We start from the raw sequence: 16,876 nt of genomic DNA on the forward strand, positions 1-16,876 counted from the left end.
ATTCACCTTCCGGCCGAACAATTCTTTTGTGTTTGGCAATTTGTGCGAAAACGAGCTGATGCACTGCTTTTGATAATCGTAAATATAATGTTTTTGTGAAAATAATGACTATTCAACCATGTTGTTGTGTTGGTGGGGGGTTTTTTTTCACTGTTTGCTTTACTATTGGAAAACCTGGCACGCGGGTGGTTCGGATTTGCTGTCGGTGTACAGGTAGCTGCACGTTGGTTTTGACGGTATTACGAGTGAGTGCATCGCTGCAATAGACATGATATCAGGCCAACGACACCAAATGTGCAAAAAATAGGGTTTAATAATGGAGCCTAGGTTAGAAATATGAAAATATGGTATAAGATAATATTTTTTGCTCGTGGTTCTATGTGCATCAAGGAATCGGTTTCCCGCAATAAAAAATAGCTGCGTGCGATCTAACATAAGCCTTCCCAATGGATAGCATGATGTTAATAAATGAATAGTGACCTATCAATTATTTATCAAAAAATTATGACCCTAGGAGTCTTCTTAATTGGCTTCTACAACCTCGAGAGGTCTTGACCGGTCACCATTGCCTTCGGTGGCTTGTTTTTATTCGTTGCTGGATAGTAAGTCCTGCGTACGGGGAAGCGGTCTAGGCGGGATTTGATCTCCGCCACTCTATCGCCTCGGCCACTAGACCACTAGACATGACACATGGGGTCGTCTAAGAGTTCCTAGATGTATGATTCTCAGTCTTCAGAATATTTTCTGCTGAATTCGTCCACCAATTCTTTTTATCTTCTGAAGACCTTTCACAACTTATGTCCGGAAGGAGTTTTACGAGACCCCAAAGAAAAGAATTTCAAAATGGCTCTCTTTAATAGAAGAAGAAGCTCCCAGCAAAAGCCAACACAATCGAAGCAGTTTATGTTACAAAGGCAAGCAGCACGGTGAACTAAATGAAAGGGCTTCACGTGTTTGTCTGACTGTTTTTTTTTCTCCATAATGTCCACAGTGACATGACATGAGTGGCTGGCTGCCGGGCCGTTTAGTGACGATGGTGTGCTGATGAGCAGATATGCTAAAATCATAAAATAACATGACTGCAACACCCGAACGCACACGCTAAATAAGGACGCGCCGCCGTGCGCTAACAATGGAACGATGCAAGAGTGATGGATCGCAAACGCATCGGCCGGTCGCGATAACTTGGACGCGCGAAGCTTTATTTGTGTAACATGGTGGCCCGTTCGTTGGCTGATTGCTTATTATTTTCATGCAGTATTAAATTATGCTACATTAAAATGTATTATGCCATAGCGACAATCATAAATCGAACAAACGTGGCACGCTCGTGGGGGTTTCCAAGGTAGAAGCCACGCTCACAGCACTGCCCGTTCTCGATTGATTCTTAGTTGCAATATAATCGAAGCCGTGTGGATCGAGATCGCCGCCCGCAACGGAGGCGTGTGAGAATATTATCACCACAACACGACATTCGACACGTTAGTTTATCGGGCCCGCACTATCCAGAAACGTGGCACACTCGAGACGGCCGTTCGTCGCACCATTTCCTAGGCAGAGCCATCGCTGATAATATCGTTCCGTAAGAGCTGGATGCTAAAACTGGAGCTCTCCCGTCGAGCTGCTTGGCTTTGCATGGCCACATGCCAGGGAGCGTGAAGCACGCAGTTATTGCTAGCAAATCTTTATGGAGCAATAAATATTACTTATCAACTACATTTTTCAAGCTCATCTCCCTGTTCGGGGGTTTCACCTTTGCTGCCGAGGAGCAGTGCAACGTGAGTTTTAAGATGTTGGGCGGCTCGCCGTACCAGCGGCCAGCTCGACCAGCCGCCGCACACCACACTAATTAATTATTCATTTCGGTGAAGTGATAAAAGTCACCGATATATATAAATGGAAGAAACTCGCCGCTTGGAGCAGTAGCCGGGGCCGGGACCGGGGGTTTTCTCGTTTGTTTCAACAAGTTACGGTAAGTTTTACGATGTCAATCCATCACATTTTTATAGCACTTACCGGAAGGAAAATGTACTGGAACTGATATTTCTATTTCCATTCTTCCCGCTCGTAAGCACCGATTTGGGCGTCTGGTTGGTGTTTTGTGTATGAATTCATATTCACGATTAGTTTGCTGCATTAACTCAGCCTTAGTGGCGGCAGATATTGGGCCGAACTCTGGGCCGAACCGTGGGCCCGAATGTGCTATTTTTATGAGATTTTAACCTGCACCGATTGCTGCCGTTCTTTTGTGCGGGTTTTAAGAATGGAGGAGAGCCTTAGTTTTAAGGAAAACATGGACGGCATCATCCCCCTTTAAGAATGATGTCGTAATGGGCGGTTAAGTTTCTTTAAGTACTTCATTAAATCTTCTCGCCGATGGCAAATGAGTGGACGTGGTTTTTTTTTTATTTCGGACCTAGCTGAACGAGCTTCTCACGCCAAACTCCACTGTTGGGTGAGTGTTTGTGGTGAGCGTTTTGTACTGGAAGTGCAGTTGTGGTCTGTTAATTCATTTATCACTTTTTGCCACACACGCTAACAGCATGTTGAAAATGGGGACTGATTGAATTGTATCTTCTGTGGCTTCGGTTGAATAATTTTCGATTGCTATTGTTTTCGCCCCTGTTAACGGCTGTGAGCGATGCATTGTTCGATAGTAATAATTTTATGATCGTTATTGCTCGTGTGCGCTTAAGCTGATGGCTTTCAGCACACTGTGTTGATTGAGTTTTTGTTCTATTTTACTGTAGAATAATTTATTTATGTAAAATTTTTCATGGGACAGTCGTCTATACGAATTTCTTAAAATTATTTAAGTGTCACAAACGCATTCAGTTCAAAATAAGTCCGATAATGCAAAACATATAGTAATTGTCGCGTTCTGAGGGTTCTGGTTGGATCTGAAAATTTTAGAGAGCTTAGTATATTAGAAGTATTCTCGAAATGGACAGCTACGAAAAGTCACAGGGACATTTTGTTGAACTGCCAATCGTTGGAGACCTAATAAAAGTCCCCTAGCTTTAGATGATAGACGAGTGTCTCCATTTCACCAAGGGAGTAACCATATTCTACAAACAAGTTAGCTTTCGTTGGATCGCGCCAACCATGTTACTATGGATTGACTTTAGATTGTACTTGCATACTCGAATAAAAATCAATGTAATAGTCTAGATTAAAAAACAACATTAAGCATTTGCTGCTTGTTTTTCACCTTCTATAAACACAATGTGCTATAAACGGACTTTGATCCTATTTTTATTCTTGAGAGATGGCCTTGACGTTGACGTAGTGCTCGGATAAAATGCCTGATCAAAACTGGAAGCTCCATTTCTCGTTTTCAACTCAAGAATCATCACGGATCATCGCGTCTTCTCTGTCTATGTTGACAACCCTAAAAGACTATATGAGCTGGGTGGTTCGGTATCATTATTATGACATGGTGATATCATGCGAGTCTGACTGCTTCACTGCAGAACAGGGAGATCATCGTTCAGCTCGTAGAGCTCTTCATAGTAGTGACTCATCCATTGTCCTTCCACACATCTCAACCCTTCTGAGCCTCTGATCATCTCAAATATCGCTAGTAAGAATCCTTCTATTTAGGACAGAGTCCAAATATTGTAGAGATAATGTGAGTACTACGACTATAAATATTCTTCATAGTCTTAGCTACGTCCATCACGACATGTATTGTGAGAGGAAAAGTTACCTCAGGCTGTGGTAGGACGGGTTGGAAGCCACCAAGGAACCTTTGGCCGTATCGCAAGTTCTTTATTATCAAAGTAGGGTTACGGCGAAGAAATTCGTTTAATCAACTGTTTAAAAATTATTTTAAAATCTTAGGAAAGTAGAGATATCATTACTTCTATCAAGATATAAACTTTGATACGCTCTGGGAATTCCGATAAAATATTACCGAAATATTTGAGAAAAAAATTAAGACCGTTAATCTTCAGCTTAGAGCGGTCTTGTGTTCAAGGTTCAAATCCCATCCAGACCGTAGGGCAGACTATTTTACTAAGGGTACAATCAAAAGCTGCACAATCAGTAGTTGTAAAACCGAATATTCCTATTCGCGGCCCAATTGATCCGTCCGCCACTGTACATGTTTTCAAAGCCTGAGACAAGGCCTTTGAAGGGATTGTACTGAAGCTTTATGTGTCTCTCACCTCTGCATTTTGATTCACCTTTAACATTAAATGATTTTTTTTAAATTGATATTATTTTCCAAAAGATTTACTCTACTCGTCCATCAAAAACACTTCCTCCTTTATCCAAAAAAGTGTCCTAAAATCATTTGTTTCTCGTTAAATATGCTGCTCAATTACCATACCTCGCAAAATGAAAGTGTCGGCCCACTGGCGGACATCGTACAAACACGCCCTCGTACGCACACACATATTAAGGATAGCGATGGTCAGATAAGCACGACGTGATGGTTTTTTTTTCTTGTTCCATTCGAAATGCATCACCGCATCTGTTATGGCTGTGTTTTTGTACACACATTCCTGTCTACATTCCGTTCGATGTACAATTTCCGGTGCCGTTGTCCTCGTCGTTGCATTTTCTTCGAACGCTTGCCCAAAAAAAAAGGGAGGGGGGGGGGGAATTGAAGGTGAAGCGGGGTTTTTTGACAATTTCCTTTCCCCACTTCCACACCTGCATTTTGTCGCCCGCATTACCCTTTTCTTTATGAGAAACGTCCAACCGTTCGGTCGCGATATGATCGCCGCATCGCCCCAGCAAAGATGCATTCTAGAACGGGTGGAAAGCATAAAAGAATTGAACGAAGACGTTAGTCTTCTTCCGGCGGTCCACCTCGCTTTGTCTCACTTAATGCATGGAGTGTAAATTTTATGACTTCATTAAAATTAATTTTAAATAAATAATTGGTAAATAAAGCAGCATTATCGTCATAAATTGGAATTTTTGTGTGCCCGCCCGTCTCGGGCGCCTGTTTTGTGTTGATGTTGGTGTGGTTTCTTCATGGCACACGTTTCTAGCATCTTTCCCCCTTCTAGACTAATAGAGCTGCTAGCTGAGCTGAGAACTTTTCCCGAATACGTTAAAATCACTCAGAAACTCCGTAGGTGGGTTAGTTGAGGTTAGAGAAAATCTTCCGGTCCGTTTCACCGTGGCTGGTGACACAAGAGGGTACGGGAAGTGCCCGGGCGGCTCTAGTTAATCCATCCGCAACGGTTAATACCAGCGGCGACAACGACGACGACCACGGTGCGCACATAAACTAAGCCGGGCAGCTGACGAACACGGCAGTTTCTGGCTTCGTTAGGGTTCGTCGCTTGACGCGGAGTTTTTTGTTTGCGCTCCTCGTGGGGCTTCTCAACAAAGCCCACTTCCGTCTTGCAAAGAGGGGTGCAGGCGAATGCAAAATGGCAGCAGATTCCAGTTGCAAAATGTTCGCAAATTCGCAATCCGTTTTTTTCTGTACTCGTTTTCCTTTTCGCTCTTCGCCCATTTGGTGTTATTTCGGTCGGTGACTGCAGCCGGGGGTTTGGGTATCGTCCTAGAGCTTCGTTGCAAATGAGCATAATTTTAATTTATGTACGAACAAATTTTTATAACGTATGCAGCTACATATGTAGCCGCTGTAAGGAGGGAGCATTCACGTAAGGCGTCACGTTTGCTCGGACTGGGGGTCGTTCGTGGCAAAGCGGGTCTGGGCCACTCGAGGGTGCTACATATGTGGCGAGTGGAAACGCTTTTTGTTTTGTACCTCCTTCAACTGCCGACGCGTTTGTTTTGTTTTGTTTTCTAATTTGAATGTGTTAAACCGCACATGTCTTCTCCGTCCGATTATGCACGGACGCGGAGCCCCAAGCATGCACATACACATACTTTATGCGAGCCGACGATCGGATGGCGCTCAGCACCAGCGAAGTTGCGCAGAAGTTGCCCAGCCCCATAACATAAAGAAACATAAAACCGATTCACAAGCCACACGCGCCCCTGCGTCGGAACGCGTATGCAAAACGCAACCATTCCGAACCATCCCGAGGGGTAGAAAGAGACCGATGGGTGTGTGCGGCGCGCGTATCGCAAGAAGGGTACCTTTCCGGAGACCCTAGCCGGGGCAGGCAAGCCAGCGAATAGTTAAAGTTTGTCCAAGATGGGGACAGCGCCATGCTTAAGTATTTTTACTGCCATTGCACTTCTTTCGGTTCGTTTGGGATTTTTTTTGGCTTGCTTTTTCATTCGCATTTTCCTCCACAAACTCGCCCTCTCTCTCTTTCTCCCTCTTTGTTCCTGCACTTACGCAACGGAGCAGTGCGAGGAACTGTGGTGCGGCGTATAGTACTACACCAAAATCTTATCGCGCTCTAATCTTTCCGCTCTGCTGGAACCCAGCGCTATTCTAGGTGTAGGAAACGCGTCGGTACCGTTTGCTGGCATTTTCCCAGTTTTCCTCCTTGCCCAATGCTGCTGCTGACGTTGCTGTTTTCGAGTGGTTTCTTTCGTGTCCTTCCGCTCGATGCTTCTTTCCACCTCGGCTGTGGCATCTTCTCGTTCTATTTCACTAATTACCATAGACTTTAATTTTCGTTTAGTGCATTACGTTGCGTTCGGAATGGGGGTCATGTAACAACCCGAAGGGACAGTGGGAAGTCGTACATGTATACTCGCACACACACACAAAAAAAAAAAAACAGACAGAACCCAAACGGTTCACATCGTTTGTCCCTCGGACAGTGCTTTTGTGCGAATGTGCCAAGGTTTAGTCAGGGTGGTTGCGAATAAAAAAAAAAAGCCCAAGTCACTTACGGCAGCAGCTTTTGGCATGGGAAGGCTGGAGACCACGGGAAGGCTCGCAAAACGTGCAAACGGGGTGCGAAATTTGCATCCAACAAACGGCACAAAACGCACAGTGTGCAGTCTCCTACATAATCTAAACCACACTAAAAGGGAAAGATTGAGGCCCGATAATCAACGAGCGCGATGCACATCGAATTAATTTTCACCGTGGCCTCGACACACTGTCGTAAATTATGCTTGGAAAAAGCACTTGGTTTGTGTTTTTCTTTTTCCTTCTGCTTGACGCGGAGGTGGTTTCACTGCCGGTGCTGCTGCTTACTTGAGAACTTACTGCAAACGTGTAAAGTTGGTTTTTGTTTTTGTTTTTTCGTCACCGGTATGTTTTCGTCTCTACTACGTCTATTTGCGTTACGGAAGGAAAAGCGCTCGCAAAGGTTTTGGGTAAGCTGGCAGTGCAGGTTGAAAGCATTTTCCAGCTGCGCAGGAATATGATAGTGCTTAATGAGAACCGATTAAAATCTATCGGAGAACGGGAATACTGCCTCATCAGCAGTATTGGGAACGTGGGTAATATAGTTGAACCTGCTGGGGAAAAAATTATCTTCAGAAAGAGTTCAATTATTAGCAATAAAGCATGAGAAAGGTGAGAGAGAGAGAAAGAGAATAAGTCTTGAGGCTTTGGTTTCAGGATTCTTTAAGCTAAATTATTTTAGTTTATTCGTAGCTTACGGGAGAGCAACGGACGAGATTCGATGCTCCGTCCTCGACCGCTGCAACCAGTGACAGATTGCCTCTAAAATTGCCTTACAGTCTGATTTTCTAAGATCCGGAATTAATATCCCGGGTAAGGACAAAAGTTCTCGATAGTTCGACATCCAGGGAGATTTCAGTTTCAAAAATTGTAAAAATGTAGTGAAAGATGACTGCTTCTAACTTGGCTCTGCAACCTCAAGAGGTCTAGAGCTTGTCGTTACTGGCTCCCTAAGCTTAATCTAGCGTACGAAATGATGGTCTTGACGAGATTCAATACCCTAAAAGTTAGATTTTCTGAATTCTGAAATTAATTATCCGATAAATTCGAGGATGAGGACCCGCGAACTCAATTTGTAAGACTTTATAGACCTGGCTTAAAATTTCGGAATATTATTATTTCTATCAGTTACTCTTCTGAAGTGAAGTACAAGAACAATTCCTATAAGAACCTTGATAAAACTATAGCCTCAAATCACACTCTATAGTTTTCGTGTTTGCACTACGCCATCGCACCGAAGTTACCATGACACAGAGGTACTTATTACCTCAAGTGACAGCAACGCTTCGTTGCGCTTGTGTGCCCTCGTATCATACCACCCAGATCGCTGCCCTCGCGCATCATCATCATCATCACCATAATCGTTTGGTGCTAGCAAAACCATTCGTCAAGGTATCACCGTTCAAAGTTTCTAACCTCCCCTTGTCCACAGAGCGACCCAACGACGGAAGCACATCAGTACGGGACACTAACAAGATAAACAGACTATCATTGCTTTGTCAATCGGGGCCCCGGTTGTTTGAGGGTTGGCTACGGAATCTCGAATCTGCAGGATTGGTGGCCCAATGTTTCACTTTCTTTCACAGGAACTGAGCCACCACCATGCAACAGCAAACAGTAGGGCCACTGATGATGAACGGGACGCCCTGCGAGGACAATTTGTTTTCGTTATCCTGCTCGCACCGAAACTCATCCGGTTGGAAAATCCGATTTTTAACTTATCCCTCATGTGGAAAATTGTTTTTTTATTATATTTTTTCAATCATACATATCTCGACCGAGCGCAAACCGGTGGATGGTGATTTAGGCGATCCGAGGGGCATTTGTTTCCAGTGTGTGTGTGTCGTAGGACACGATGGCAGTGCTGGACTGATGATGTTTGGGTGAAAATTTGATGCGGGCCACGCTGTGTCTGATGTTAAGTGATGTGGAAGAGCCGGGTTATGGTTAGCCTGCGTTTGACTTCGTTTGCGATAAGGATACGGTCTGGATTCAGTTAACACTTGCACCCGGGGGCAGAGGAGTGAGGGTTCCAGAATCTTTGAGCTGGTGGGCTAGAAAGTTAGCTTAGCGTGTGTCTCTTTCAAGTTTAGTCATGCATCAAGATGAACGATCGTATCAAAGCGTTACACTGTTAAGGTGCGCTGGTGATTCTAATGATGAGAGGCAGCTTGATGAAGCTCTGGAGATGATAGCCTTTCATCGTTTGATGGAATAGTACACACACAGAGACACACATACACAACACGAACATTTTGAAGAAGAATTCTGGGTTTTGGGTTGCACATTCATTCTGCAATCGGCAATCAGATTGTATCAGGCTTCGGAATGATTTCGTTTTTGATGTAAATGATGATGAAGTTGATGCTGTTTTCGTGTGGAATTGAAACATTTTTGTAAAGCGTGATGAAATACGGCGATTGTGTACTGATCTGTGATTCCTATCCTAATGTGATAGATGTTCTTCCTTCGGTTCAAAGTTCTGTTTAGATTTATACATCGATTAACAGCTATTTAATAATGCCTGCAGTTGTGTATAAATATTCTATTCAAATTTTATATTTGCCTATACCCATTGTAAAAGGATTTTTTAAAGGAGGAATACATTTGAAAGGCTTGCTAATTTTTGGTGTTATTTTATTATGATCTACAAATTATAACTCAAATTTTCTAACTATACCCATAGAGTTGATTGAACTACTGAATTGATATCAATACTGTTTCGAAGCAAATACACACAGACTTTTTCCTTCTTCCCGTTGCTTGCCAAATTGCTCGTAGCAAACCCCTTTTTTTCGGCTTAATCCTGTCATAAAATTAAAATCACCGATACGAAAAAGGGAAAATCAATTCCACTGGACAAGGGTCAGCGTCGGTTGGCAATTTGATGCGCTTAACTTTATACAAACGGTTTACTTTCACTGGCCAAAAGTTCATTTCATGCTTGATTAGCGAATATTACCCTTTCGTTTTTCTTTTCCTTGGATATAAAAGTAACAATTGGTCCAAAATTAGAAAGGTAATCCATTCATCAGACAGGGATTAGTAAGAAATATTGCGAAAATAATACCATAATTTGGAGACAAAAAAGGACGGAAAGTAATTTTTAATTTAATAACGTTTATTTCGTTTATTCGAACTAGTTAAATCTGCCTTTAGACAACAGTCTTTCTATTTTTCATAAATTTTATTTAAACATAATTTAGAACCTAAAATTTTTTCCTAAATCTTTTGAATTATTTAATAAGTATCAAATCCATTTAAAGAATGATGCTAAAAAACATTTAAAACAATAATCAAATCAGTAAATTAACACACATACCAATTCTTCATGTTCATTACTTCCTACCATCCTTCCGAACATGAAAAGCTGCACGACGTAATTAAAGTTTTGTTATATTCCTCTTTAAAAAAAACTGGGTCGCACACTTGTTTCCCTCGGCTAGACAGGTGCTTTTCTTCCTTCTTCTCAATATAAAGATTTCCCTCGATCCGGTCTTCTTTTTTCTATCGGCAGGATAATAACAAACACCGAAGAACGGAAGGGACCATAGAGCAGGGAACACAAAAGTTATGATAAATTCAAAACGGGAAAATAAATGAAAAATGAGGTCGGATTAAACGACACCAAAGAACGCCAAACGCTTATGCCAATGGGGCCAATAATCTTTGTTGCCCTTTCTTAAGGGTACGAACCGATCTTCTTGGGCAGCAACCGTCGTCCTAGCGCCTGTCGGCACGTGCGCGCGCGCTTTTTTTACCGAGTACCTAACACCGGGCCGATTTCGAGGACCCAGACAAGACCCTGCTAGCGATTGAAATGAGGCCGTTACGTGTCGCCCTTGTTAGCAGGATCTAGAGAAAAAACACAAAAACGCAAACCACTTGTCCAGTGCGAAAGGTGCGCACCGAATCAGTCAGACTCGTGCCCCAAAACGAGAGTCCAGCCTGCCTAATTATGACGAATCGCAGTGCATTCTCGGTGGAAAGAAGACCCTATGTGTGTGTGTGTGTGTGTGTGTGTGATTGCGGAGCCAGAGCAACACGCAATCAGCTGGCCTTTGGGTTCAGCCGATCGCGAGCCAAAAACCTACGGACGTTCTTCCCGGGGTTTTTTTTTGTGCTATTCCTTTTCGAACTGTTCGACTCTTCCGGCCTGATCACACGCAGCGGGAATTCCCTCGAGAGGGAAGTTCGGCACACCTGCCAAATTATGATACATCGTCGACGTTGTGTAAATGTGTTGCCATCCTTTGCGCAAGTGTCTACGGACCGATGGGCAAAACGATCAAATCGTGTGCAATCTCATGCCGATATAAGAAGACGGTGGATAAATGTGCTTGTTGAATTTGCTAAACGATCGACGCCAAAATATTACACCACAATGACATAACTTAGGATCTGCTAGCCCGTGACTCAGGGAATTTATGCTTCCGCCCGGCGTTAAAAACGATCACCACGAGTACGAGCACGATGCAGCTGGATAAGGTGGTTTAAAGGGAATAGCTGCACATGCGTACCATTAGGGAAGCGTATCGGGATCTTTCATCAGAATACGGAAATAGGTATCAAGACGATTCTTATGTTCCTTGCTAACCGTCCGCTGGAGATTCTGAGATGTGTGAAGAAGTGTTTTTAAATATTGTATTTGTTAGTTCTACGATGCATAGAAAATTAAGAGCTCAACGAACTCAATGTTTAGATCAAGTGGAGTCAAATCTGTAGGAGATTGGATGCAGTTTTAGAACAAAGTTTTCTGGTAGTAGATTGGTGACCTGGTCTTGTCTGAAAGACGTGCCCACAAATCATTTTCTCACGTCTACAAAAATATCCAGTCAAAATACCTTTCGCGACCGGACTGTATAGAACATTCATACTCAGTACTCTCAAACGCCTCTGAGACAACAGAACTCACACGAAACTGATGATACCTTCTTAGCCGCGATTGAGAGGCAGATGTTCAGAACGTTTTTTGACTCCAAGTATATCGAAGTTCAATGGAGGAGCCGCCACATTGGTGATCTCTTCGAACTGTACGATGATCATCGTGCAGCGAATTAGCCTCGCCAGGCTCCGGTGGGCAAGGTATGACATAAGAATTACACCGGACTACCCAGCCCGTAAAGTCGTTTTAGGCCGTCCACACGGACAGAAGAGGCGTCCAAACTGAGTATAGAGGATAGGTTTAAAATATATATTTATTCATCCTAAACGGCCGCCCCGGTGGCAGATGCGACAGCGGCGTTGGTTTTCACACGGCAGGACCGGGATTCAATTCTCATCTGGGCCGTTCGCCCATAGTGAGGACAGACTATCCATCTATGCGGTAACAATGAGTCTGGTAAGCCAAAAATAGCCGGCATGACCAAAGAGGTCGATGGACCAAGAAAGAAGTAGAATTTTTATCCTAAAATTCATACTGTAGATAGCGAGCTCATTGTCTGGTTCCGGTAGAGTCAAACCTGTAGGAGTTCGGATGTAGTCAAGGGCAGTGTACCAGAATGAATGTTCAGGAGTTTTCTAGGAAAGGATTGTTTCTACCTTTTGGCAGCTGCAGATTGGCGAGCTGGTCATGTCTAATAGACTTGTTCGCCAGAACTGACCAACGAAGAAATAGAGAAAGAAGTCCAACCACCCTCAAGTCTAATGAAGTCTGCAGAAATCCCTACGCCCAAGCCAATAGAAATAACCAATAAGCCGTGAAGTTTAATATTTTTTGTACATTTGTATTTTTTTTTATTAATATTTTGTTTTCCGTGATTTTACATTCTTCCATCCACAGTTGATATTAATTACAATACTTTGTTCTGTGTGTGTGTGTGTGCGGGCGCGTTTTGCCAGCCAACAAACGGTCATCTTTATCTACTGTTTTCGGCACACACGCACACGCACTCTACTGCGGTTCGGTCGATCGATCTTAGAGCTATAGTGTTCGGTGCCAGCTTCTCTTTTGTTCTGTTTTGTTTTGTTTTACGCACTCGCACACATTCACATTCTATATAATTTACACATTTATATTTATATGTATGTATTATGTATATACGCCTATATGCATATTTATAGAGACCGTGTGTTTTTTGCTTGCTTGTACGAGGTCGAAGAGCTTACAGGACGTGATCGGGAACGGGGGGTTGGGAAAATGTGGGGGGGGGGGGGAAGGATGGATAGGAAAATGATTTCTTCTTCTTTCTTTTCTTCGCCATCGGTGCTCCTGCCCGCTTACCACAAAGAAAGTACACAGTAATACTATTGTATAGTATAAGTCAACACATCCACAAAAAAGAGACGAATCGTGTAATGAACGTTACCTATGTGCGTTTATCAACCAACGTTTGTTTTTTTTAACCTGTCTGGACTGCTAATGTTGAGCATCTGAGTGTTTTCTGTTTTGCCACACACTCATACACACACACATGTTAACTTCTCACGTGTGTTCCGGTGCGCTAATTCCTGTTGTTTTGTTGGTTTTGTATTGTGTGTGCTCATTATAATCGCTCCTGTCGCCCGCTGTTTTTCACGCGTATCGTTTGTCTTATCTTATTTTACTATGTACAATAATTTGCGCTAAAAATGTTTTTTGTTGTTGTTCGTTTGTTTGTTTGCTAGCTTGTCAGCTGTTTTTTGCCGTGACAAGCTTGCTTTACATGCAAACGCCTTTCTCTTTGTGTGATTTTAGTTCTTCCCTTTTTTGTGACTTTTGCGATCACTTTCTCGCTTTGACTGATTTCTTTTAATGTTTTTGCTTGTTTGTTTTCCCCATTTTTCACCTGCATTTGCATATGTGTAACAAACACATCATTTTCTCTTCCTTTTTACTGAAGATGCGTTTCGCTTCTTTTTGTCTGCTTCTTGCTCTACATCGAATTCATATTGTAATAAGGTGTCTGTACAACAGCATTGCTTCAATGTTTTCACCCCCTTTTCGCTGCACAACATCAAGACGCCTACACGCTTACGCAAAGTTTTGCTTATGTTTTTTGCCTTTTGCTGAACTATTTTACAGTCTACTTATTTATATGGCATCTGCTTCCGTAAAGTTCGTTCTGTTTTTTTGCTGCTGTTTTTTATGTTTTTTCGTCCCCCACTCACAATTTACGCTCCCCCACAATTTTCTTTGTGCTAATTGTATGAAAATTTGGTTTTTCCATCCACAATCAACGAGATGCTAACGGGCTTGCTTGCGCGGGGCAAAACTGTTCCCTAAGAAAAGTGGGAGCAAAATTTGGGATTGCAGTTTAGTGCAATAACTCACATTGCTGAAACAAGTGTACTACTAAATAAAGTTCAGGGGCGGTTAGATAAATAAATTACACTACTCCTTAAACGAGGTCAGCAACTGAAAAGGAAACAAACTATTTCCCGTGGTCAATGGCCAGCTTTTCGATGCTGGCTTTTTAAAAAATAATCATCCAATAAAAAACGGATTCAAACTCGTCCTGGCTGATTGCTTCCACGTAAATTCAAACTAAGAAAATTGCACTTTTCTCCACCAGCACACTCCCGCCTTCGCATGTCTCTATGGTGGGCATTTGTCTGTCCAAATCGAAACCAATTTTACGATCTCTTGAACCAAGTTTTAGCCACCTGACGATCGTATCTCGCAGCGTCATACTCAGCGTCCTCTGCGCTAAGATTCGCTTGGCTTTCTAACAGTTTTGGAATTCACTATTCTGCTTACCGCTAATCAATTGTAACGTACATCACCTGTGTTGTTGTTGCTGTGCCTTCAAGATAAATTTCTTCCGTCACGCCTGTCCGTTTGGGGGCGCAAGTTTCTAGTTTCTATCGGCGCGGTACGTTTTCACCCCCAGGCTGTGTTGTTGTACAAAACTCCACCGCAAGAGTGTGGTGTTGCTTTATCTGGTGTTGCACCCCGGTGATGAACATTGGTAATTTATCAGATTTTCAATCTTATTTACAAAAACAAAACAACATGAACTACCACCAAGCCCCCCAAGTCAACTGCAGCACTGCATTTGCTTCTCACCAGCGTGTTCCAGCGCCGGCCGAGGCGGGTTGAATTAAATTCGTTTTAAACTTGCGCTCATCATACGCTTGGATACCCTTGCCGCTTCTCGTATCTCGACTTGGCCGACTTCTCGACTTACCTTTTGCACGCCGTGTGTTTTCGTTTAGCCTGCCATGCATTTCACTGACTACTGGATTGCTCTATGAAAATCATTTTATAATACTGATACCGGTGCTGGATCGTCCAAACGACGATCGTCCCTTCGCGCGCTCTCTCCAATAAATTCCCTTTTCATGAAGATGATGTTGCGCACTCCTTGGTCCAGGAGCTGGTTGGAGGCTACACTAACGGGGCTCTTTGAACTGATTTTTTTTTCTTTCTGTATGTGTAGTAGTGATAATCGTGGGTTGTGAAGAAATAGAAAAAAGTTGTACGAATTTTCTGTGTGACTAGAGACGCATCTGCGACGCAGCTTCTTAACGGAACATCGAACGAAATGGTTTGGGGTGAAAGAGAGTTTTTGTTGCTGTTGTTGTTGTTGTTGTTGTTGGGGAAGTTAGATTTGTACTTGACTTGCGGTCGCTAAATGCAGTTGATGTGGATGAAGATGCAGCTGGCTGGCTGCCGATTCGTGGTGATGGTCGTGCAGCTGATGCAGCGACCCGAGATGGTGCTGTTCCAGCAGCGAGGAGGCAGCATTCGCTATCGACGACAGGGACGAGCTGGACGATGGCGACTGTTGCAGCTGATGGGTGGAATGCTGGGTTTGGTGCAGTAGTAGCTGCTGTTGTTGCTGTTGCTGCTGTTGCTGCTGCTGCTGCTGCTGCTGCTGTTGGTGCTGGAGGGATGTCTGGTGCTGTTGTTGCTGGTGTTGCTGCTGAAGTTTCGGCGAGGTGCTAAACTCAAACAGATTGGTATTGAAGTTCCCGGTGCTCCATCACGTGTACTCCGAACGCCAGCTCTGTTGGTGAGAGGAAAGTAGTTTGGAAGGAGACATTAAAGTTAGTTTATTAAAATGGAAGTAAACAAATCAAATTCAATTTCTATAAAGAATCAAATGTGAGGCAGGCTCTTTAAGTGAAGATACAATACTCACCATTGAATTAAGTCCTAGATGGTACGACTGTGAATGGGGGACGACTCCTCCACCTAACGAGCCCGCACCACCGAAGCCGTTCTGCAGTCCACCGGATGTTCCGAGCGCTCCCATACCGGTCGTGTACCAGCCTCCGTGCATGTGCGTGTGCGCTGGATGCAGTCCTCCAGATAAATGGCCGTGTTGTCCTGTTTGGCGAACAAGAGTAATAGAATGTCCCATATTAGCGTTAGTACTTTGTTGTCACTCTTTAGATAACTTATAGCTCTTTCTATATTATTAATAGTATCTTGAACTTACCCATCGAACCGGGGAAACCTCCCGGGAAGGAGGGTTTATGGTCCAGTGGCTTCATCAGGTCTCCAAGATGGCCGCCGAGTGGAAGACACGAGCCCGGAATTCCTTTCTTCTTTTTCGATTTGGACGACAGCTTTCGATTTCGCGTCTGAATGCCTTCCTTTTTCATCGTCAATGGTCGGTTAACCTGCAGGTGAAAGCGTGAACAACAAAGGTACAAAAATCATCATTAGTGGATGTAATCAAAATTCCCAAGCCTTGTCTCTTACTGATATACCCCTTTTGGTGCACTACAAAACTTCAAATAACAGATCTTGTTAACGTGAATAGTGGACCTGAGTACAAACACCCGAATCGTCGTTAATTTGAGCAGATTCCATAAAGCAATGCCCCTGTCTATCTTTGCGTATCATCGTCCCGAGCACACTTCCCGAGACCACCAAAGTAGACCTCAGACCCAATAGTGCACACACACACGCACGCGTTTGGCCCATTTGTTCACAATCTCCGAGCGGGGCGCGTTCCGGTCGATTTACGCACGGGCATGATGCTTCCCGGGGTTCTACCCAGAGCAACGCGTGCTAGCTAGCACGCGCCACACGCACACAGAGGCCTGAGCCAAAATCACCTACTCCGCAAGCAAGTGAAGGGAGCCCCGTTTACAGAAGATACGCATACTAAATGCCGCGTAAACGAGATGCCTACGACTATG

At 43.6% G+C, this 16,876-nt stretch overlaps 1 protein-coding gene across 1 annotated transcript; it reads right to left on the minus strand.

Annotated features, from left to right (window-relative positions):
• Window positions 1-12,507: 12,507 nt before the first annotated feature.
• LOC118515292 (GATA-binding factor C-like) lies at window positions 12,508-16,351 on the minus strand. Its single transcript, XM_036061970.1, has 3 exons — window positions 16,168-16,351; window positions 15,868-16,055; window positions 12,508-15,732 (listed from the first exon to the last, which is right to left on the minus strand). The coding sequence occupies exons 1-3, from the start codon at window positions 16,331-16,333 to the stop codon at window positions 15,709-15,711; spliced, it is 378 nt and encodes a 125-aa protein (XP_035917863.1). The 5' UTR covers window positions 16,334-16,351; the 3' UTR covers window positions 12,508-15,708.
• Between the last annotated feature and the right edge of the window lie 525 nt (window positions 16,352-16,876).

The sequence above is a fragment of the Anopheles stephensi genome, unplaced genomic scaffold (assembly GCF_013141755.1).
Source record: "Anopheles stephensi strain Indian unplaced genomic scaffold, UCI_ANSTEP_V1.0 ucontig134, whole genome shotgun sequence".
Taxonomy (NCBI): Eukaryota; Metazoa; Arthropoda; class Insecta; order Diptera; family Culicidae; genus Anopheles; species Anopheles stephensi.

What these genes read in the sequence shown, in the direction of transcription:
- LOC118515292 (XM_036061970.1), bottom strand. Translation starts at nt 16,333, where the DNA reads ATGAAAAAGGAAGGCATTCAGACGCGAAATCGAAAGCTGTCGTCCAAA. An exon ending in AGGTTTCCCCGGTTCGATGG is followed by an intron (nt 16,056 to 16,167) that starts GTAAGTTCAAGA and finishes TTCGCCAAACAG; the next exon opens with GACAACACGGCCATTTATCT. An exon ending in ATCTAGGACTTAATTCAATG is followed by an intron (nt 15,733 to 15,867) that starts GTGAGTATTGTA and finishes TCTCACCAACAG; the next exon opens with AGCTGGCGTTCGGAGTACAC.